Source organism: Salvelinus fontinalis, chromosome 25 (genome assembly GCF_029448725.1).
Source record: "Salvelinus fontinalis isolate EN_2023a chromosome 25, ASM2944872v1, whole genome shotgun sequence".
NCBI lineage: Eukaryota > Metazoa > Chordata > Actinopteri > Salmoniformes > Salmonidae > Salvelinus > Salvelinus fontinalis.
The window spans coordinates 13,425,606-13,448,798 of record NC_074689.1 but is presented as its reverse complement, the minus strand read 5'-3'; the positions used below and the strand labels follow the sequence as shown (position 1 = coordinate 13,448,798).

The 23,193-nt window shown below is 42.2% G+C and overlaps 1 protein-coding gene across 6 annotated transcripts in view; it reads right to left on the bottom strand.

The window, feature by feature from the left end:
- Positions 1–1,318: 1,318 nt before the first annotated feature.
- ccny (cyclin Y) overlaps positions 1,319–23,193 on the bottom strand; it is a 79,572-nt gene continuing 57,697 nt past the window's right edge. For 2 of the 6 annotated variants that reach the window (XM_055881316.1, XM_055881320.1), the window contains 11 exons: positions 22,775–22,849; positions 21,971–21,991; positions 20,499–20,533; positions 20,192–20,215; positions 18,040–18,140; positions 17,845–17,880; positions 16,083–16,140; positions 15,776–15,895; positions 10,976–11,142; positions 6,036–6,198; positions 1,319–5,178 (listed from right to left, as the gene is read on the bottom strand). In XM_055881316.1, the coding sequence (XP_055737291.1) occupies positions 5,062–5,178; positions 6,036–6,198; positions 10,976–11,142; positions 15,776–15,895; positions 16,083–16,140; positions 17,845–17,880; positions 18,040–18,140; positions 20,192–20,215; positions 20,499–20,533; positions 21,971–21,991; positions 22,775–22,849 (917 nt within the window). In that variant the 3' untranslated portion in view covers positions 1,319–5,061. The remainder of the gene's footprint in view (positions 5,179–6,035; positions 6,199–10,975; positions 11,143–15,775; positions 15,896–16,082; positions 16,141–17,844; positions 17,881–18,039; positions 18,141–20,191; positions 20,216–20,498; positions 20,534–21,970; positions 21,992–22,774; positions 22,850–23,193) is intronic. The other 4 variants (XM_055881317.1, XM_055881321.1, XM_055881318.1 and 1 more) reach the window with 3 other exon arrangements.

The window sequence follows — 23,193 nt, the reverse complement described above, 5'->3', positions numbered from 1 at the left end:
GGATTAAGTTACGGGCTGTGGTGAATACCCGGGGGGATTTAGGTTGAGCGTGGGGGGCCATTGCATGTGTGTCTGTATGTGTGTTTGAGGTCTACAGTGGATTTGCTGTAAATGTCTGTAAAACATGGGTAATTACTTATTTTAAAAGGTTGGGAAACAGGTTAGTATGTTGCTATTTGAATGGTTCCATTCAATCAGCAAACGTGCACGTTAAGGATACACAATGGCCATACTAAAAGAAATGGACCAAAGGAATACATGTACTTTGTGGTGGGCATTACTTCAGATGAACAGATTGTATTGCTTTGGTCCTTGTTCAACCTCATTGGCTTGTAATTTTAACTGATTATCATCTCTCCCTCAGCTTTGTATACTTATTAATATCATACCCATTCATCACTTGAACCAATACTTCATAAAATGAAGCTTTCCCTGTGTAACATATTAGTACTCCTGGCTCGTTGTGCGCAGAGATGGTCCTGCAGGTGTGTGTTTATAAGAGATGTGGCAGCATGTTATTCATTAGCCCACAGCTCTCCTTCAGTAAATGTCACGGCAGAGAATCAATTGACTAGCGCAGCAATTACCACTCGGTATTTGAAATGTAAATCTGGGCTAATATGGAGGATTATACACGGTCCTTAGTGACAATGTGACTGCGAGTGTAAACAGAGAGCTTTTCTGCCTTTTAAATCTTTGTTTCTTAGGGAGAAAAAAACCTGCATACTGATCACAACATGGGCTACATCAGCAGAATAATAGAAACGACTCACTTTTCTTTTTAAAAACTACTTTGATTTTGGCCTGAAGTCATGTGTAGTGGTGATCTTCTTTAGAAATAGGCCTTGCTTCAAATCCAGATACTTAACGTTGTGAGTGACCAACTTTGAATGGCATAATAGGACATAACACTTACAGAAGATAGTCTAGCAGTTAACTAATTGAATTATACATTCATATTTCTCATGCAAACGGTCTCTCTTTCACTGACACTGACCCAGTCCTTTACATTGGGACGACATGACATAATCATTGCCGCTCTTCCTGGAGTGCTCAATCAGAGACACCGATAGACGTGCTAAGTAGACCTGACCACCACAGAACCAAAGCCAGGTTCATATTCAAATGGGTGACACTGTAGTATACACTTGACTTGGAGACGCGTACAGCATAAACAGGAGTACAGCCATTGAAAATGTAACTGATACCATTCAAGTACAGCAAAAAACTACATAAAGTATTAATAAAAGATTATATAAATACAGAGACTGACATATGCATATAAAGACTTGATGAATGCTACATTGTCACGCCCAAGTAAAGTGACACCATGGTATTTTTATTGCAAGGTTTAAACGTTTATTTATTGTGCAGGTTTCTAAACATTGCTTCTGATCTGGGCACATCAGTTGAACTAAAATCATAGTTAGAACACTCCATACAGGGAGAGAGACCGCGGCGTATTCAGACTCCAGTCCCTTAGGGTTGTTGGTCCTGGGATCACTTCTTAGAATGTAGGCTACAATGAACTAAGAGATTAGTACTCAAAAAGATACAGATGAACCACATTGGGCAAACTGAGAACAGGAACAAACAACATAAAACCCCAGGAAATAAACTATAAAACAAAACATAAAAACAGAGTTCACACAACTACAGCAGTTTCTTTCATTAGCACAGGAAATCATTGACAACTGAGAGTTGCATTGGTAAATCCTAACATTGTCGTAGAAGAGATAGAAAGAGAAAAGGTAGAAGAAGTAAAAACTCTATGCAGAGGTAGTCTAGTGCACACGACTATCACCCCAGTCACTAGCCTAGGTTATACCACAGGCTCGGGCTATAGAGCATGATGAGTTCATTTTCATTTCTAGAAGTCAACATCAGACTGTATGCACACACACATACATACAATAAATAAGATATACAATCTTAAAAATACTTCTACTGTCTCCTCACGACAACACCTGTTTCTTCTCGCCCGAAGACATTTGCACTTCAGTCGCTCACAGTCACAGCTCCATAGAACGCAACAGTTCAGTTTCAGAGTCCCCACATCATTCCAACAGTTCCGTTTCAGAGTCCCCACATCATTCCAACAGTTCCGTTTCAGAGTCCCCACATCATTCCAACAGTTCAGTTTCAGAGTCCCCACATCATTCCATCAGTTCCGTTTCAGAGTCCCCACATCATTCCAACAGTTCCGTTTCAGAGTCCCCACATCATTCCATCAGTTCCGTTTCAGAGTCCCCACATCATTCCATCAGTTCCGTTTCAGAGTCCCCACATCATTCCAACAGTTCCGTTTCAGAGTCCCCACATCATTCCAACAGTTCCGTTTCAGAGTCCCCACATCATTCCAACAGTTCCGTTTCAGAGTCCCCACATCATTCCAACAGTTCCGTTTCAGAGTCCCCACATCATTCCATCAGTTCCGTTTCAGAGTCCCCACCATTCCAACAGTTCCGTTTCAGAGTCCCCACATCATTCCAACAGTTCCGTTTCAGAGTCCCCACATCATTCCATCAGTTCCGTTTCAGAGTCCCCACACCATTCCAACTGTTCCGTTTCAGAGTCCCCACACCATTCCAACTGTTCCGTTTCCAAGGCCATACCATTCCAACAGTTCCACTTCAGAGTCCTTATACCATTCCGACCACGTGCAAAGGGGATCTATTATATCACAACAATACATATTCAAAGGCTAATCCTTCATTGTCTGATACTTTGGTTCAACTCCATCCCTTTTTACATATGAAAGTGAAACATCTGGCAGATAGTTGGTCCTGATGAATGGTTTGAATGAATGCTGATTGGTATTCACGGAATGCTATCAAATAAAACTATGAAAACAACAACTGTAGAGACCCTTGATAAGGAATTGCTTTTATCTTTTCAATAGTTAAGATTGCTTAAGAGTGGGGAAACACCGTGAACTCAACAACTTTAAAATAAAACAGCATCAAGAACAAGAGGAATGTTTCACCTGGTTTTGCAACAGGGATATCATAAAACCATGTAACACTGAAAACATCATTCATATGGTAACAGAAAATGTATGTATGATAAGATGAGAGAGTCTAACAGAACGGTCTCAATTCAATGTTTGAAAAACACATGAACCCATCATTCACTGTAGTTCATCTGAGCTCTGCAAACTTGATATGAAAAACTAGATCCTGACAAAAGATTCAAATTCCTTTACCATCTACATTCTCAATGAAATAATACCAGCTTCCATATAACCCATAGTTCTAAACTCTCCTCATATCTGGTATAATAAGACATTGCAATTTTTAAAATGTAAATACTGATCAGATATTTATAAATATTTCACCCCAATTCTCCACGTTTGAAAGTTAATCTGCTCTTTGTCTGTACACTGATATCTTATCTTACTGTACAAAATCAATTCATTTGCTAAATAATTATATTTAATTTATTCCTAATGGTTTTGTGAACAGTATTTGTTAATCAATAAACGTCCTTTTGTTCTAATATACTGTAGGACATTTTTAGAAATACATTTCCAATATATTGAAGAATGATCATGCAAATTGGTTTTCTGAAATGCTGTTTCTGCTGTTTCTTTAGGAGATGGAAGATCAGTCATTTAAAAAAGCATTCAAGAAAAAAACTCAACCCCAGTTGCACTTTAAAAATGAAAAAGGAAGGTCTCCATGTTACACCAGCATGTTACACTAGCATGTTACACCAGCATGTTACACTAGCATGTTACACTAGCATGTTACAGGCACCACAGGTCAGAAGAACGGCAGTGAATACACTATATGGACGTTCAAACCCACCATTTTGTCTTACTTATACTATAGTTATTTCCTGTTCTTGGAAGATGTTTTTCTCCTTTTTATTCGAGTGCTTGTCATTCAAACTCATCCCTGTACGTCATTCGAGACCTAGCATGAAACAAAGCGGTACATGAATATTGCTTGGCGTGAGCGCAATGTTCACTGGAATGTTTAACTGTGGCAGTATCCCAAATGGCACCCTATGGGCCCTGGTCAAAAGTAGTGCACTATATAGTGAAAAGGGTGCCATTTGGGAACGCAGCATGTATCATTTTGGCCATGAGGAAGAGAGAGATATAACTAATGTGTGAAATAGTTTTAGATAATCATCACTCGGTGGCAAATTGGTATAGCTAGATAGAACGGAACGCAATTAAAGATAAAGATCACTTTGTTCACCTTCAACTGAACTTCATTTATCAGTCTTATCGCCCTAATTAAGTTATTCTTCAAATGTCTGTCTTCCTCTTTCTCACTTCACATTCCCTCTCTTGGTGTCTTTATGTAAATGTAAATACAAAACAGTTGCCATTTTAAACTCAAACACAGGTGCAGTTTGTTGAACGTTACAGAGAAAGAAACCCTTGAGGTTTTGGCAGTTTGATTTCATTGCAACCAAACACAGTAAGAATAACACTTGATGAGCTCTTGTTACTGCCTCCAAGGAAAGTAGAGACATTTCTATATTTCAGGAATGTGTACCAATTAGGTTTGCCTGTTACCTGGGAAAAATCATTTGTGCTTTAGAGAGGAATTTGCTGAAATCCTTGAAAATCATAGGAATGTACAGTATACCCGAGCGGTTTCTCCTCTATACAAGACAGTCAACCTTTAAAATGGCTATTGGAATGCTGTTGTTTGAGTTTATGGGTTATTATTCTAGGATTTTTCTCATCTTTCCACTGTCTCTTGATCTTTCCAATGTTCTTTTAATCTTTTCCCATCTGGCCACTGCTCTTCTGCCATTGGTCACCAAGTCACCTGTAGGACTCAAGTTCAACTTCAGACAACCAGAGGGACATCTTGTATGTACAGTACACAAGTGGACCATCAGAGCAACAATAACACTTATTATCCACAAAAGTGCCAGCAGGTCGTTTCTGTGTGAAACAAACCACACAGACGCAACTGGACAACTGAGTTCTGAGTCTAAGTTCTCCTGCCCTAACCCTTGACCTCCCAGGCCAGGCAGCCATGTCATGTCTCCGTCATGGTGGATGCGCTGTCCTCCTCCTGGGGGTGAAGGACGCTGTTAGGATATGATGGCCGGATTCCACCTCACCACCGTCAGATTGTCTGCACTCACAGATGTCTTCTTGGACGCTTTCCTCAAGTCTTTATACTTGTCATCACACAACCTGGAGATGGCCTGAGACATGGACAAATGCACAATAAGACATAGAATAATATAAAACAGAATTAACGTTATGTTCATGTACACAGAGCTACATAAACTACACTGGAAGCCTAATAACAAAAATGTAGGGATATTCATCATTTTGCTCTGAAACAGAGCAAGATCACTTATTACTTTCTTGGGTGGCATTTCTTTAACAAGTCAGATCAATATTGAATACGATCCGAAACTCTGCCTGTTTCCCTCTCCCTCTATTACAGCTCCACTGACAGAGAACAAAGAACGACACGACGCCTCAACCAGCATCAATACCACAAGGGCTCATTTCAGACCTTAATTGCCCAGCGGAGAGGCAGGGGGACGAGGGGAAGAGGGGACGGGGAGGAAGGAGGGATGAGGAGGAAGAGGGGATGGGAGAGAAGGGGGTCGCTGGTGCTGCTGGGGAGATAATTACATGGCAACGAATGCCGCCTCACGTCCTCCGTCACAGACACAAAACGAACGCTGAGAACACACCACCACCTCTGTCCAATGCACACTGTGCTCACTGCACACTAATTAGCAGGCTATATCTAGCCATTGTGTTTGTGCATCCTCCAGCCATGTTTTACAGAGTTAATATCTTGATGAAAGGGGAAGGAGAAAAGCTCCCTCTGGAGCACAAATGAATGATAAGCAATTATGCATGCTGTTTTCAAAGAGGCTACAATCAGTTGGTGATGACAGTAGTAGCAGTGGTAGTAGTGTCGATAAACAAGTAGCATTGTGTAGGTCCTTTGAACGCTGGGTGTCAACAAAAATAAGATCACCATCCTCACAGCTGATGGGATTGTGGAGAAGCAGCGACTGTATGCGTCACTGCTACTCACCTCTAGTTTCTGAGCCTTATCCCTGCTCAGTGGCTCCAGAGGGAAGCTGAGGTTGTTGGCCTCGGCCATGGAGCGCAGGTCAAAGTAGTACTTAGCGTAAACACTAGACGGAACGTTGATGTTGAACTGCAGCAGCTCCAGGAACTGACGCTCCAGCTCATTCCTTCATACGGAGAGAGAGACAGAGAGACAGAGAAAGAGAAATGATCACCAGTCAGCGTCTTGAACTGATCTTTAAGAAGAACTAAACAACTGAAAAAGAGACGTCACCAACTATCTTATGTGCTAAGCTTTTAGAATTATACAAAATTACTCCATGGTATCAAGTCAATTAACTGTGGTTGCAGCTTAGCTTTCGTTTCAGTAGACTGTTTCCCCTGACCGTTTCTCTGACATTCTTTAGACAACCTAATTGGTCGGTCTGTGTCTCTGTAGCAAAGCCCCGGTCTTTGATTCACAAGGTTAAAGACGTCTGCTACACCAAGCAGGCTTTTCTCACCACCTACATAGATATTCTAATTCATGCAGCAACAGACGAGCTAAATTTAGCCAGCCGTGGAGTGGTGGAGGCTCTGCCTAATAAAACTCCTCTCCTCCACCTACTCCTCAGAGAGAGAGAGAGAGCGAGAGAGAGAGAGAGAGAGAGAGAGAGAGAGAGAGAGAGAGAGAGAGAGAGAGAGAGAGAGAGAGAGAGAGAGAGAGAGAGTGAGAGAGGGAGAGAGAGACCAAGAGAAAGAATCTCATGCATTGGTTTTGGGTTCAGGGCTATGTTCTATGAGCCCACTGAGAGGGGGTCATGACAACAAGCAGTCTTAAAACTAACTGTGTATTCAGGATGGGTCAGGAGGTTTACTGGTGGCTACACATTCAAGGTGTCAGATAACGTCTCTAAATAATCCACATAGATTCTCCTTGTCTCTTTGTGATTCATTTTGGGTAAGGAGGTCGAAGCCCCAGTGGCCTGTGGCCTTAGTTAACTATTGTCTACCAGGCTATGAGACTTCAGACTGTACCCATGCCGCAGATACCGCCTGTCTGAAAACACCCCAGCCCCTACCACAGCTCAAGACACCAGCCCCTGGCCCCAGCCCCAGACTCTGCCCCAGCCCTAATCTCAGCTCAAGACCCAGCTCAAGCTCTAGCCTCTACCCTAACCCCAGCCTCAGCCCCAGCCCCAGCCTCTGCCCTAGCCTCAGTCTCAGGTCCAGCCCCTGTCGCAGCCCTATACCCAAGCCCCAGCCCTGGGCACCAGACTGGGGGAAGCAGACCTGATTCCAAAACACGGGACTGAAGTTGACATACACTAAGTTGACTGTGCCTTTAAACAGCTTGGAAAATTCCAGAAAATTATGGTATGGCTTTAGAAGCTTCTGACAGGCTAATTGACATAATTTGAGTCAATTGGAGTTGTACCTGTGGATGTATTTCATGGCCTACCTTCAAAATCAGTGCCTCTTTGCTTGACCATATGGGAAAAGCAAAAGAAATCAGCCCTCAGAAAATAAATTATAGACATCCTCAAGTTTGGTTCATCCTTGGGAGCAATTTCCAAACGCCTGAAGGTACCACGTTCATCTGTACAAACAATAGTACGCAAGTATAAACACCATGGGACCACGCAGCCATCATACCGCTCAGGAAGGAGATGCGTTCTGTCTCCTAGAGTTGAACGTACTTTGGTGCGAAAAGTGCAAATCAATCCCAAAACAACAGCAAAAGACCTTGTGAAGAGGGAGGAAACAGGTACAAAAGTATCTATATCCACAGTAAAACGAGTCCTATATCGACATAACCTGCAAGGCCGCTCAGCAAGGAAGAAGCCACTGCTCCAAAACCGCCATAAAAAAAACCAGACTACGGTTTGCTACTGCACATAGGGACAAAGATTGTACTTTTTCAAGAAATGTCCTCTGGTCTGATGAAACAAAAATAGAACTGTTTGGTCATAATGACCATCATTATGTTTGGAGTAAAAAGGGGGAGGCTTGCGAGCTGAAGAATACCATCCCAACCGTGAAGGACGGGGGTGGCAGCATCATGTTGTGGGGGTGCATTGTTGCAAGAGGGACTGGTGCACTTCACAAAATAGATGGCATCATGAGGCAGAACAATTATGTGGATATATTGAAGCAACATCTCAAGGCATCAGTCAGGAAGTTAAAGCTTGGTCGCAAATGGGTCTTCCAAGTGGACAATGACCCCAAGCATACTTCCAAAGTTGTGGCCAAATGGCTTAAGGACAACAAAGTCAAGGTATTGGAGTGGCCATCACAAAGCCCTGACCTCAATCCCATAGAAAATGTGTGGGCAGAACTGAAAAAGCGTGTGCGAGCAAGGAGGCCTACAAACCTGACTCAGTTACACCAGCTCTGTCAGGAGGAATGGGCCAAAATTCACCCAACTTATTGTGGGAAGCTTGTGGAAGGCTACCCAAAACGTTTGACCCAAGTTAAACAATTTAAAGGCAATGCTACCAAATACTAATTGAGTGTATGTAAACTTCTGACCCACTGGGAATGTGATGAAAGAAATAAAAGCTGAAATAAATCATTCTCTCTACTATTATTCTGACATTTCACATTCTTAATATAAAGTGGGGATCCTAACTGACCTAAGACAGGGCATTTTTACTAGGATTAAATGTCAGGAATTGTGAAAAACTGAGTTTAAATGTATTTGGCTAAGGTGTATGTAAACTTCTGACTTCAACTGTGTATATATATATACACTGCTCAAAAAAATAAAGGCGGAAGTAGCGGTAGCGGTCCTGCTGCTGGGTTGTTGCCCTCCTACGGCCTCCTCCACGTCTCCTGATGTACTGGCCTGTCTCCTGGTAGCGCCTCCATGCTCTGGACACTACGCTGACAGACACAGCAAACCTTTTTGCCACGGCTCGCATTGATGTGCCATCCTGGATGAACTGCACTACCTGAGCCACTTGTGTGGGTTGTAGACTCCGTCTCATGCTACCACTAGAGTGAGAGCACCGCCAGCATTCAAAAGTGACCAAAACATCAGCCAGGAAGCATAGGAACTGAGAAGTGGTCTGTGATCACCACCTGCAGAATCACTCCTTTTTTGGGGGTGTCTTGCTAATTGCCTATAATTTCCACCTTTTGTCTATTCCATTTGCACAACAGCATGTGAAATTTATTGTCAATCAGTGTTGCTTCCTAAGTGGACAGTTTGATTTCACAAAAGTGTGATTGACTTGGAGTTACATTGTGTTGTTTAAGTGTTCCCTTTATTTTTTTGAGCAGTGTATATATATATATATATATGATATTGATATTACAGTTTCAATAAATGCATCTTAAATGGCACTTGCTTTTTTATTGACACACATTATACATAATATATATATATATATATATATATATATATATATATATATATATGTGTGTGTGTGTGTGTGTGTGTGTGTGTGTGTCAATAAAAAAACAAGTGCCATTTAAGATGAATTTATTGAAACTCTAATATCAACTGGAACACAGTCTTCAAAAAGGCAGGAACATCAGCAGTAGCACTTGGTTGTAGAAGCCTATGGCTGTGCAATGGCATAGCCTTGTTTAGTTCATTTAGCAGACGCTCTTATTTACCGAGCCCCTATCACAGTCAATACACCTAATTTATAGTAAAATGATGTGAGTTGGTGAGTTGAAAGACAAAAAAATGAAAAAATATATTTTTTAAACATCTGTGTTATTTTTTATATACAGACATGTGATTTATGCTGAAAAAATAAACACGACCTTTCAAAAGTTTGGGGTCACTTAGAAATGTCCTTGTTTTTTAAGAAAAGCACTTTTTCTGTCCATTAAAATAACATCAACTTGATCAGAATGTGTAGACATTGTTAATGTTGTAAATGACTATTGTAGCTGGAAACGTCAGATTTCTTAAGGTATATCTACATAGGCGTAAAGAGGCCCATTATCAGCAACCATCACTCCTGTGTTCCAATGGCACGATGTGTTAGCTAATCCAAGTTTATCATTTTAAAAGGCTAAATGATCATTAGAAAATCATTTTGGAATTTTGTAAATGGATGAACAGTTTGACATTGAACACTGTACGGTGAGGAATTACGGCTACAACATATGTTTGGTGAATAGGCATCGACTTAATGATACTGATGAAAATACGCTCTGTCTCTACCAATCTAACGTTTTTGCGTATTTTCAGTGTAGAACCGGTCTATGTTTATAGCCTCGGCTAAACAACTCTAAATGGCTCTAGCAGTTCACAAAGTAGCTGAAGTAGAAAATAGACGGACGCTATTATTCCAAAACGCCAGCTCGTTGTTGGAATGCACATTCTCCTACTTCAATCAACCAGTTCATTTTATATTTGTGATTAAACTGTCGTCATTTGGCAAGGAATTTAGCTTGGGCATCCCATCAGTTAGATGTGTTGTTGTACACATTTATTTCTGTAGGCCTAACGGGAGCTTGTGTGCTCACTCAGGCACACCTGTGTAGGGAGCGGGTGGAACGCAACTTGGTAAATGAGACACGGAGTGGAAAGGGAATTTAGGGAGAAGAACAGTGTGATGCTTGTCTTGGTTTCTTTTTAGTTGTGCAAATGCACATGTACAACTGGAAAACTAGAGTCAAGGCAAATGAACGAGCATTCCATCAAATAGTTTTACACTATCTCTGGTTAGAGATCGAGCTTTGACGTCTGTTCGAGTACTCGATTACTCATGCCTATCCCTACATGAGATAATGTATACTGTTATTATGCATGCGTGCATGTATCCTACAATAGACGGTCTATACCCTGTCTATTTGCATGAGGCTAATTGAAAGTCTGTTGTAAAAAGGAGACACAGAGCAGATTTAACCTCTGCTGAAAACCTGTCAGATGGACTAGCTGGCTGCTGGTTGATCTGGGTTAGTGTGCTTTAATGGACTGAGGTCAAACTGTTCCAGACTCACATGTCCTCCACGGTGATGTCTTTGAGGATCTGGCAGTAGTCTACGTTCCACACAGCCTGGTCGTCCCACACCTTGGACGCCAGCAGGATGGCTCCCAGGACGATACGCTTCCAGTTGACTGGGCAGATGTCTATCTCTGCATAAGTTAACAGGCGCTCCAGGTACACCTGGAAAAGAAAAAGATAGATGGAAGAAATAAAGAAATAGATGTCAAAGACAGTCCTCCTTTTAAAGATGTCTGACGTCAAAGACATTCGTCAACTATCCTCTGGTCTGGTGTGTGATAAACTCCAATAGACTCAATTCAATACATAATTGCAGCAAAAACAAGAATCTTGTTGAATTGTGAATAATTCAAATAACAAATGGACATTTCCCAGATGATGTATGAACAACAATATACAGTACAGTTCTTCCTCATCTAAGATAATTACTTCAGATCCAGATAATTACCCTCTTCTCTGTGTGCCTGAATTGATTCTGGAATTAATGTTCCATTCCAAACTCCTCTGGCATTCCGTCTCCACAAAGCCAAAATAACGGACCACTTCAAATCCTGATGTAGTGCAGTTTCTCTGGGCTTTCTCATAAAATATACATGTCAATCAAAAAAACTTTCCATTATCGCAGCCACAGTCTCCATTCAGTACGTCAGTGAAAAAAAATGCACTGAACCTTTAGGCACAATATATTGGGAGTAGTCTAATTTACAGCAATTTATTTTATATTCTCTCCATGTATCATAATTGAGTCATTTCCTTGGGGAAATGTGCTTGGTCTGTCTTAAGACACAGTCCTTGCTATGTGGTAGGTGGGTGGTGAATCTAGAGGCCTGTACTGTATGTGTCTGACTTGCTAATAGAACACACACTTCAGTTATTCCATCCAGCAGTCTCCAAGGACTGTGCTCCGTTTATCTATTGTCCACAGAACTCATTTCTCACCGACAGCTTCAGATTCAGCATAGCCATGGATGGCACGGCTCTCTATCTGTACATCTAGATTCACCTAAGCCTAGATACACAGCTAGTCTTCCACACAAAACAACTTGTTGGAAATGTGTGCGTAGAATTACATACAGCGGAGGTGGCAGGGTATGTGACCCCACATTTTTGGAGAGTTTGCCTTGTGCCATCACTGTCATGGCTTCACACAGTGAAGACGGAAACTCTCCAACATGGAAACATTGTGTTGTTAACCACTGGCAGTATGTAAAGTAAAACACCAGTTCACGCACTCACCCACCCACCCACCCAGCACAACCTCACCCCTCCAGTGCCCGTATTCATATAGCGTCTCAGAGAATGAATGCTGATTTAGGATCAGTTTTGCATTTTGAATCGTTATGAATGGACAAGCTGGGCCTGATCCTAGTTCAGCACTCCGACTCTAAAACACAGGACAACCTCCCCATTTTCTCCAGCTGAAACTGGTCCTGTTCCCTATTCAATTACTGTCGGAATCCATCCCTGTTTTCCCTCTAGGGTGTGGGGCCAATGGGAGAGTCAACGGGACAGTCTGTGGGCCAGGCGTGCGGTGTGTGTGTGTTTGTGGAAACCAGATCATCCCAAGTGACAGAGATGACAGGCCAGTGAAGTCATAACCAAACAATGGAGTGTCAGAACACCACAGGAGGACCACACATCTCAGGGCCAGAGAGCACAGCTCCATCAGACTCGGGCTGCATACCAAATGGCAACCTATTCCTTATGTAGTTCACTGCTTTCAACAAGGGCCTCTCAGCAGTAAACCAAAAAAACAGCAGGTGTTATTGTGATGGATGGAGGATGTTTCCAAGCAGAGTGGAGAGGTGTTCTGCTCTACAATGGTTTACACGGAGTACACAAACCATTAAGAACACCTCCATGACATACAGTACAGTGCCTTTGGAAAGAATTCAGCCCCTTTGACTTTTTCAAAATGTTATTATGTTACAGCCTTATTATAAAATGGATTAAATAAATAAAAATCCTCAGCAATCTACACACAATACTCATAATGACAAAGCGAAAACAGGTTATAATTGTTTTGCAAATGTTTTACATATTGTTACGGATACTAGTATTCTGTGTGTATCCTGTGTATTTCTTTTCTCTCCTTCTCCCCTACTCACAGGTGACCATCATCATTCCCCAATCAGTCATCAATCAATCGCTAATCGGAAGACACCTGCTCCTTTTCCCTTACCCAATCACAGTCCCTTTCCCTTGGTTTAAAAACCCTATCAGTTGTTTTCTCAGTTGTTTTCTTTGTCAAATGCCTTCTGTCTGTAGATCTCTTGTTTGTTTTGCATCCACATATCACTTTGTCCCCACCTGTGAGTATTGTTTTGGTTATGGTGTTTGAGTGTTTGTTTGATGGTGGGAAAAGGGGGTAACCAGACAAGTCGCCCTTGGGCATACATTACCCGTAGGTAAACGTTGTTAAATACACTAGTTAGAACCGGGCGGACCACCCCCTGTATTTACTGGTTAGTAGTTGTTGAAATAGGATAGTCTAGTTTAGGGGTGTTTTTGGATTATTATTGTTTCATTCCTTGGGTCCAGCTCAGCCCCTTTTCCTGCTCCCCCCATTAGCGTGTGTTTATAAATAAACCTTGAGTGTTTGACGGTAGATCTTAGTTGTTGTGGTTATTTGTTCTCACTGTTACGTTTTCACTATTCTAATTTGCATGAGTTGTTACGGGTCCCATTACCATCCCCCCCAGACTGTTGGGCCAAAGGGATTCGTAACACATATAAAAAAAACTGAAATACCTTATAAGTATTCAGACCCTTTGCTATAAGACTCAACATTTTGCTCAGGTGCATCTGGTTTCCATTGATCATCCTTGAGATGTTTCTACAACTGGTAAATTCAATTGATTGGACATGATTTGGAAAGGCACACACCTGACAGTGCATGTCAGAGCAAAAACCAAGCCATGAGGTTGAAGGAGTTGTCCATAGAGCTCCGATACAGGATTGTATCGAGGCACAGATCTGGGGAAGGGTACCAAAATAATTCTGCAGCATTGAAGGTCCTCAAGAACACATTGGCCTCCATCATTCTTAAATGGAAGAAGTTTGGAACCAACAAAACTCTTCCTAGTGCCAGCCGCCCAGCCAAACTGAGCAATCAGGGGAGAAGGGCTTGGTCATGGAGGTGACCAAGAAGCCAATAGTGACTCTGACAAAGCTCTAGTAGAGATCCTCTGTAGAGGTGGGAGAACCTTCCAGAAGGACAACCATCTCTGCAGCACTCCACCAATCAGGCTTTTATGGTAGAGTGACCAGACGGAAGTCACTCCTCAGTAAAAGGCACATGACAGGCCGCTTGGAGTTTGCCAAAAGACACCTAAAGACTCTCAGACCATGAGAAACAAGATTCTCTGGTGTGATGAAACCAAGATTGAACTCTTTGGCCTGAATGCGAAGTGTCATGTCTAGAGGAAACCTGGCACCATTCCTACGGTGAAGCATGGTGGTGGCAGTATCATGCTGTGGGGATGTTTTTCAGCGGCAGGGACTGGGAGACTAGTCAGGATCGAGGCAAAGTACAGAGAGATCCTTGTTGAAAACCTGCTCCAGAGCTCTCACGACCTCAGACTGGGGCGAAGGTTCACATTCCAACAGGACCAGGACCCTAAGCACACAGCCAAGGCAAAGAGGAGTGGCTTCGGGACAAGTCTCTGAATGTCCTTAAGTGGCCCAGCCAAAGCCCGGACTTAAACCTGTGCAGTAACGCTCCCCATCCAACCTGACAGAGCTTGAGAAGATCTGCAGAGAAGAAATGGGAGAAACTCCCCAAATACAAGCTTGGCACACACATATCATCATACCCAAGAAGACTTGAGGCTGTAATCGCTGCCAAAGGTACTTCAACAAACTACTGAGTGAAGGGTCTGAATACCTGTTTTTGCTTCATCATTATGGGGCATTGTGTGTAGATTGATGAAGAAAACAAACTACTTAATCAATTTTAGAATAAGGCATAACCTAACAAAATGTGGAAAAAGTTAAGGGGTCTGAATACTTTCCGTAGTCACGGACAGGTTATTAATGGTTTGTGTACTCAGTGTAAACCATTGTAGAGCAGAACAACTCTCCACTCTGCTTGGAAACAATTTTTACTTGTAGTTTTTTTATTTAAAATAGGCAAGTCAGTTAAGAACAAATTCTTATTTACAATGAAGGCCTAGGAACAGTTGGTTAACTGCCTTGTTCAGGGGCAGAACGACAGATTTTTACCTTGTCAGCTCAGGGATTTGATCTAGCAACCTTTCAGTTACTGGCCCAATGTTCTAACCACTAGGCTACCCTTCGCCCCAATAACACCTTCTGTTTTTTGGGGGTTTACTGCTGAAAGGCCCTGGTTGAAAGCCGTGTACTACATAAGAAATAGGTTTGGTAGATTTCGGACAAATCCGTTAAGACACCAAACATGATAAAGGGTTAAACATAGCTTTTTAATCAACTCGTGAATTTATTGAATATAGCTATGATCCCCCGGCCATATACTATATCTTGACATTAACATTTTATGCAGATTATTATTCATACATTATAACAAGTTGTCCAGTGTAGTAAATCCTCAGTGTTTAGAAAGACCCATGTACTTTAACTGAACAGGGACAAGTAGGCCCAAAATGACAGTGATGTACCTCAACTTGCACTCTATTCCATATATAGCCCTATGGGCCCAGGTCAAAAGTAGTGTACTATATAGGGAATATGGTGCCATTTAGTTAAGATGTTATTAAATGGGAGCAACACTCCCTCCTAGTGTTGTGTGGCAGGGTGTGATGACGATGTCACTCACTAGTGTGACGATAGCACACTCTGCAGTGAGCTGTGCTGCACTGAACAGCGTCCGGACAAAGCGATAGATCTGTTTCTGCTCCGGGTCGTGCTTTTCATAGTCCGCAGGAATCTCTGATTTCTGTAATCAACAGAGGAGCAAAGAGACGGATAATATAGTAATGAAACATGGGAACAGCCCAATTCTGACCCAATTCTGAATTGTTCTAAAGACCATTTAGTGTCAAAATAATTGGGCTGCCTGTGTAAATTCAGCCTAATACACACGCATATCCATAATGTATTATATATAACTACAAAAGTCTTACCGTAAGTGGATGAAGCTTTTCATCAAAAATATCTAATACCATTCTCCCATCGATCTCCCTGGAATGACAAAAAGGCCACGCAGGGCAGTTGCTGAATGACAAGTGATGACAGTAACCAGTCACGAGACCCAAGTATGAAGGCTCGTTCACAAACACACTGTGGCTTTGACTGTTTTGACTGAGGAGAGGGATGCTGTTTCGATCCTCTACAAAGTCAGTCAGGCTGTAGACCAATAGGGGAACACAGCCTCAGTGACCTCTCCACTCTGTTTGAAAGGCACATTGATCCATCTTGCCACAGAACACTCAGAATGTGTCCCACATGGCGCCCTATTCCCTACGTAGTGCACTACTTTTGACAGTAGCCCTATGGGCCTTGGTCAAATATAGTACACTATAAAGGGAAAAGGGTGTCATTTCGGAAACACACTCATAGTACCTAAAGTACTAGACATCTAAAGACTGAAATTTTGGACCCATGCCAGGGGGCCTATGGGGGTCTGTTCGTGTTATCAAAGGCTGACTTTTATGTGTGACCCTCCCTCACCCATTATTGATGCTGGATGTCCAAATAGAATGTAATAACCTTCAGTGACGGGGGGGGGGGGGGGATGTTTTTTTCAACACATAGGAAGGACAACAGTATAACATGGGCTGGCTCTGCAATAGTACTAGGAGGGGCTGATTCTATTAGCTGAATGTAACAGATCATTCTTTCTTTTCCTTTTGGGGGGGGGGGGGGGGGGGGGGTTAGTTCAGCTCTAGTATTACCGGAAGATCGTGGCATCCATCTATGGATTTCCAATCCCCCACATATTATTTTACAGTTGGAGTCGGAAGTTTACATACACCTCAGCCAAATGCATTTAAACGCAGTTTTTTCACAATTCCTGACATTTAATCCTAGTAAAAATGCCCTGTCTTAGGTCAGTTAGGATCACCACTTTTTTTGAAGAATGTTAAACCAAAGTACGTTCATCTCTAGGAGACAGAATGCGTCTCTTTCCTGAGCAGTACGACGGTTGCGTGGTCCCATGGTGTTTATACTTGCGTACTATTGTTTGTACAGATGAATGTGGTACCTTCAGGCGTTTGGAAATTGCTCCCAAGGATGAACCAGACTTGTGGAGGTCTACAAAAAAAATTCTGGGCTCTTGGCTGATTTCTTTTGATTTTCCCATGATGTCAAGCAAAGAGGCACTGAGTTTGAAGGTAGACCTTGAAATACATCCATAAGTACACCTCCAATTGACTCAAATTATGTCAATGAGCATATCAGAAGCTTCTAAAGCCATGACAATTTTCTGGAATTTTCCAAGCTGTTTAAAGGCAGTCAACTTAGTGTATGTAAACTTCTGACCAACTGGAATTGTGATACAGTGAATTATAAGTGAAATAATCTGTCTGTCAACAATTGTTGGAAAAATGACTTGTGTCATGCACTAAGTAGATGTCCTAACCAATTTGTCAAAACTATAGTTTGTTAACAAGACATTTGTGGAATGGTTGAAAAACCACTTTTAATGACTCCAACCTAAGTGTAAACGGCAAACTTTTTTTTCTTCACAAATATATTTTCCTTCATTATTTCCCCCTAACCCTACCACCCCTCCCCTAATTGGAGTAAACTAATGGACAATAACTCTTCGACTTCTACTTCCAGCTTACACATACTATATACAGTACATTTTACAGACATAGTATATTTTACAATAGTCATCTGTGGTTTGTTTTTAGCCCCATCCTAACAGGTCATTCTTACCGGTTCTTTATGTGGTAGTATATCGCCATGGCTACACTGTAAAGACAAATCATTACAATGAAGTTGCAATTTCATCTTTCCCAATGATAACTGCATACAGAATTCTTACAAACACAACACACATGACAAAGATTAGCATCATAAGTACATTTTGATGGATTCATTGGTCGATTGACTGATTGGTGATTAACCTACCACTTGATGGTGTATTTGAGGTTAGGCTGACTGACGGTGCTGTCATCTAGGAAAATGGTGGAACAGGAGCTGTACTTCCGTCTGACTGGAGCAGTGTGGTGCTGCAACACACACACACACATCACACTCTGTTACTGTTATGTCCACAGTCCACACACACGCAGGCACACACACACACACACGCAGGCAGGCTAGAACGCATGCATCCACACACAAAACGTACAGGCATGCGCACACTCACAGCAAGTCCTGTAAAAAGCCTTGAAACAACTGCTGTAGCCCAGCTAATACCCCTGCTTTGTGGTTTTATATGAGCGTGACATACTGTACATACAGACGGAATGGGTTTAGCTAAAAACAGTAGCTTCTATTTTAATCCATCAGTCTACTGCACATTGAGATGGTTTATATCAGCCAATCACCAACCCTTTCACTCTATTAATCTCATCGACCTAGTACAGCATGTCATGTACAATCAGCGTGATGCAGATAGACAGACATACAGGGAACTGCCAAAGTAAAGGAAACACTTGAGTAAATGAGGGATACAAAGTGTATTCAAAGCAGGTGCTTCCACACTGGTGTGGTTCCTGAGTTAATTAAGCAATTAACATTCCATCATTCTTGTATAAAAATGCTGGGCAGGCTATTATTTTGGCTACCATGGCTACGCCCCCATAGGATGACAGTTCCCCAATCTACAGGGCATGAGTGGTCACTGAATGGTTTGACGAGCATGAAAACGATGAAAGCCAAATGCCAAGGCGGTCTCAGGCACCAGATGTCAACTCAATTGAACACTTATAGGAGATTCTGGAGCGGCGCCTGAGACAGCGTTTTCCCCAACCATCAACAAAACACCAAATTATGGAATATCTCGTGGAACAATGGTGTCACATCCCTTCAATGGAGTTCCAGACACTGTAGAATATAAACTCAAAATAAGAAACGTCCGTTTCTCAGGACCCTGTCTTTCAAAGATGATTCGTAAAAATCCAAATAAAAGTTCACAGCTCTTCATTGTAAAGGGTATAAACACTGTTTCCCATGCTTGTTCAATGAACCATAAACAATTAATGAACATGCACCTGTGGAACGGTCGTTAAGACACTAACAGCTTACAGACGGTAGGCAATTAAGGTCATAGTTATGAAAACTTAGGACACTAGAGGCCTTCCTACTGACTCTGAAAAACAGCAAAATAAAGATGCCCAGGGTCCCTGCTCATCCGCGTGAACGTTCCTTAGGAATGCTGCAAGGAGGCATGAGGAGTGCAGATGTGGCCAGGGCAATACTGTCAGCAATAGGCTGAAAGAGGCTGGACTGAGGGCTTGTAGGCCTGTTGTAAGGCATTTTGGCCTGCACTCTGGAGTGGGATCGATTTGGAGGTGGAGGGTCCGTCATGGTCTGGGGCGGTGTGTCACAGCATCATCGGACTGAGCTTGTTGTCATTGCAGGCAATCTCAATTCTTTGTGTTACAGGGAAGACATCCTCCTCCCTCATGTGGTACCCTTCCTGCAGGCTCATCCTGACATGACCCTCCAGCATGACAATGCCACCAGTCACACTGCTCGTTTCCTGCAAGACAGGAATGTCAGTGTTCTGCCATGGCCAGCGAAGAGGCCGGATGTCTCAGGTGTTGAATCTTGTTATGTTCATACAAATATTTACACATGTTAGGTTTGCTGAAAATAAACGCAGTTGACGGTGGAAGGACATTTCTCTTTTTGCAGAGTTTATGTCAAGGTGCACTAAAGCTTTTGGAGCAGAAGGAACCTAGTGGTTAGAGCGTTGGGCCAGTAACTGAAAGGTTGCTGGATTGAATCCCGAGCTGACAAGGTAAAAATCTGTCGTTTTGCCCCTGAACAAGGCTGTTCCCCGGTAGGCCGTCATTGTAAATATGTACTTGTTCTTAACTGACTTGCCTAGTTAACTAAAGGTTACATTTAAAAAAGCTGTTCTGGCTCGTGGTTAAGACTCTTTATGTTGGTTTTTCCTTTATTTTGGCATTTACCTGTACATACATACTGTACATACATACACTTTGCTTCTGTATTCAGACGACAAAAGAGACAGGAGTGGATATAACAGGCAGATCTAGACTAAATCTGTATCTAAACACACAAATGCCAGGGATACATAATACTTTACCTTGTTCTCCGAAATGTGTGTTAACTTGCAAAATAATAAAGTTGATTAAAATCTTCATAAACAAAATCACAGGAACAATCATGTGCTCAAAGAAATAATGCAGTCTTACAAATGACAGAGGAACACTGCTAACCAAATATTCTGTATTCAGTAGGGCGTACATCAATGACCTGATTAAATCAATGAAAAGGCATAGCATATTACCATGCAAACGCCAGAAGACACAATTTCATCAGCATCATCATCATCATCTATGCAAATACAGCATTATATTCAATATGGCGTCCAATCTGAGATTGATACTCACATGATTGATGTAGACGCTCTTCCGTTTTTCTCGCACTGCAAATTGAGAGAGAGCGAGATGAAATCAGTGACAGCATGGTAACAGTCAATGATTAGGCACACAAGATAGAGCAGAGTTCATCCCCTGGAGTTGAAACACACGCTGGTCGGGGTCAAGGCAGTTTGCAGTACACAGCCATTACTGACAGGGGGCAGTCAATCCCAAGGCTGTCCTGCACCATACCGAGCTGGGAGTGCAGTATGGTCAAAGGCACATTAAGGAAGAGTGACGATATGGATTGGCCATTTTTCAATATCAGCTTTGTGGGAACTTAATAAAACATATCGCTCAAAGTACTGTTCAAGCAAAGAATCGCTACAACTCAACATTTCCTTCAAATTACACTTCTGCTAATTGCTGACATAGATGAATGGCTGTGGGGTAATACAAATGCTTTTCATTCCTCAAAGGCCTTAAATTAACGTCATGTTTAGCACTCTGAACTGTGTGAAAGCAGAAAGCAAAGCAATTGAGTTAATTGCTTAATTAATCCTTTCATATGTTTGCCCCTAAAACAATCTCTGGGGATTACATCAAATCTAAATGCTTCATTCATGCAAATATTGTCATGTCTATAACTATAGCTCCACTTCGCTATCTGCCTTTATTTCAATCATGTCATTGTATTCATGTGGTGAATACAGGGCATTCATTCTGTTTATCAGTAATCTGATGATTCCTCATTGAGCCTTGCTGCGATTGATGGGTTCACTCCAAGTATGGAAGCCACTCTGATTGGGTGACGGAGATCCAGTGTGTGTGTGTGTGTGCGCGTTTGTGTGTGTGAGTGAGTGACGTAGCGACATAGAAGGAGCGCTGCATGGCCAAGCAGCAGGGCAGGACGAGATACACAACACTGACATAGTGAAGCTCTGGCACCCTGCTACACAATCCACACACACACACACACACACACACACACACACACACACACACACACACACACACACACACACACACACACACACACACCTAAACCCTGTGAGGAGTCATGGCTGTGCACATTCTAAAATAAAACGTGGAAGCGAGCGTTTACATCATAAGGCTTCACACATTTTTACATGTTCAAATATTGATCTAGCTGGGAGAAAGAACTCTGAGTGTGCTTCTTAAAGGCACAGAGGGCTGGGTGTGTGCATGTGTGCGAGAGTGTCTCATGATCATCAGTACATACCAGTTTTAGCAGAAGTGGCTAGGTTTGTACAGATAACACGCATCATGCGGGAGGTAAAGCTTACATCTGAGCACAGCTTACAATAATCCACAAAACATGAACACATATACTGTATATACACACACACAGAAATCTGCTGCAAAGACATACTGCGGTGTTCCGTCAGAAGCACACAGCTTGAGACTACAGAGCAGGGCTATACTCCAAAACACAAGCCAAATACACACCCATCACACCAGCCTATACCAAACCTACTTACCTTTCTTATTGAGGACAGGAACTGAAAAAGACAAAGTTGAAGCTGTCTCTACATATATCTATTTACCTAGCAATGTAAAAGGGACAGGTAACAAATACAGCTGGATTCCTGTCTTTTATCTTTCTCATATTGCATCAATGAGCCTGCATCCCAAACGGCACCCCATTCCCTACATAGTGTACAGTTAAAGGACTAGGAACCCATTTGGGACACACCCATCGCTAACTAGGACAGCAGACTGTTACATAATAAAGAAAGCACCTCACAAATGGATAATTATCTACAGCGCTTAAAGCAATACTATACTACAACATCAACCTGCGGTCGGCTACACATGAGCTGTATGCTAAATCATCCATGATGCAAGGCATGAGATTAGAAATTAGAAATTCATGTGATTAAACCACTATTATAGTTTGAACACGATCTGCATCTGTGACTTCAATTCATTCCTGCAGACGTTGTCTTCTCACACTGTAAAAATTGACTCGCTTTCAAAATAAGGATTTTTGTGAAAAGGCTTCATAGTGCCACAGATAATATCCATGACTCAGCGTAGTGGAGAAGTTAGTGTTCAGAGAGAGAGAGGGAGGAAGATAGTGAGGGAGGAAGAGGATGAGTGGGAAGGAAAAGGAGGGCGAGAGAGGAATGAAAAGAGATTAAAAAGAGAAAAGAGTGAGAAGGAGAAACACAGAGATTGTAAAGGAGAGAGAGAGAGATTGAAAAAAGAAAGAGAGAGAGTGCAATGTACTAGAGAGAGAGGAGAGATTGAAAATGAAAGAGTGAGAGGAGAGGGACACTCACCATCTGTCTGGGATTTGCTGAGGAATATGGTGCTGGCTCTGGGATGGTCTGAAGGGTTGTACTCCATGTTCAGATCTGATGAAGAAGGAAACAGAAACAGCCATCAGCTCCGGAGCATAATGCTGAATGTACTGTATACTCTGCTGGTTGTATATCAATTCAGAGATAGAAAACAAGGAACCCAGCCATGTATAGACCTGTTTTATAGAGCTGGATGACTGAACAACACACATGCTGATGAGAAAGAGGCGTCGCACACACAGATAGCCATTTGTTGAACAGATGGACCCAGATGAAAGAATAGGGTGCCAAATGGGATGCAAATACATTCTGACTGAAAGGTCCATTTCAGGAGAGCATGCAGTTAAACATAGCAACCACCAAGTGGAGTAACGCTGAGGAGCAGTGGTTTGGCCGGC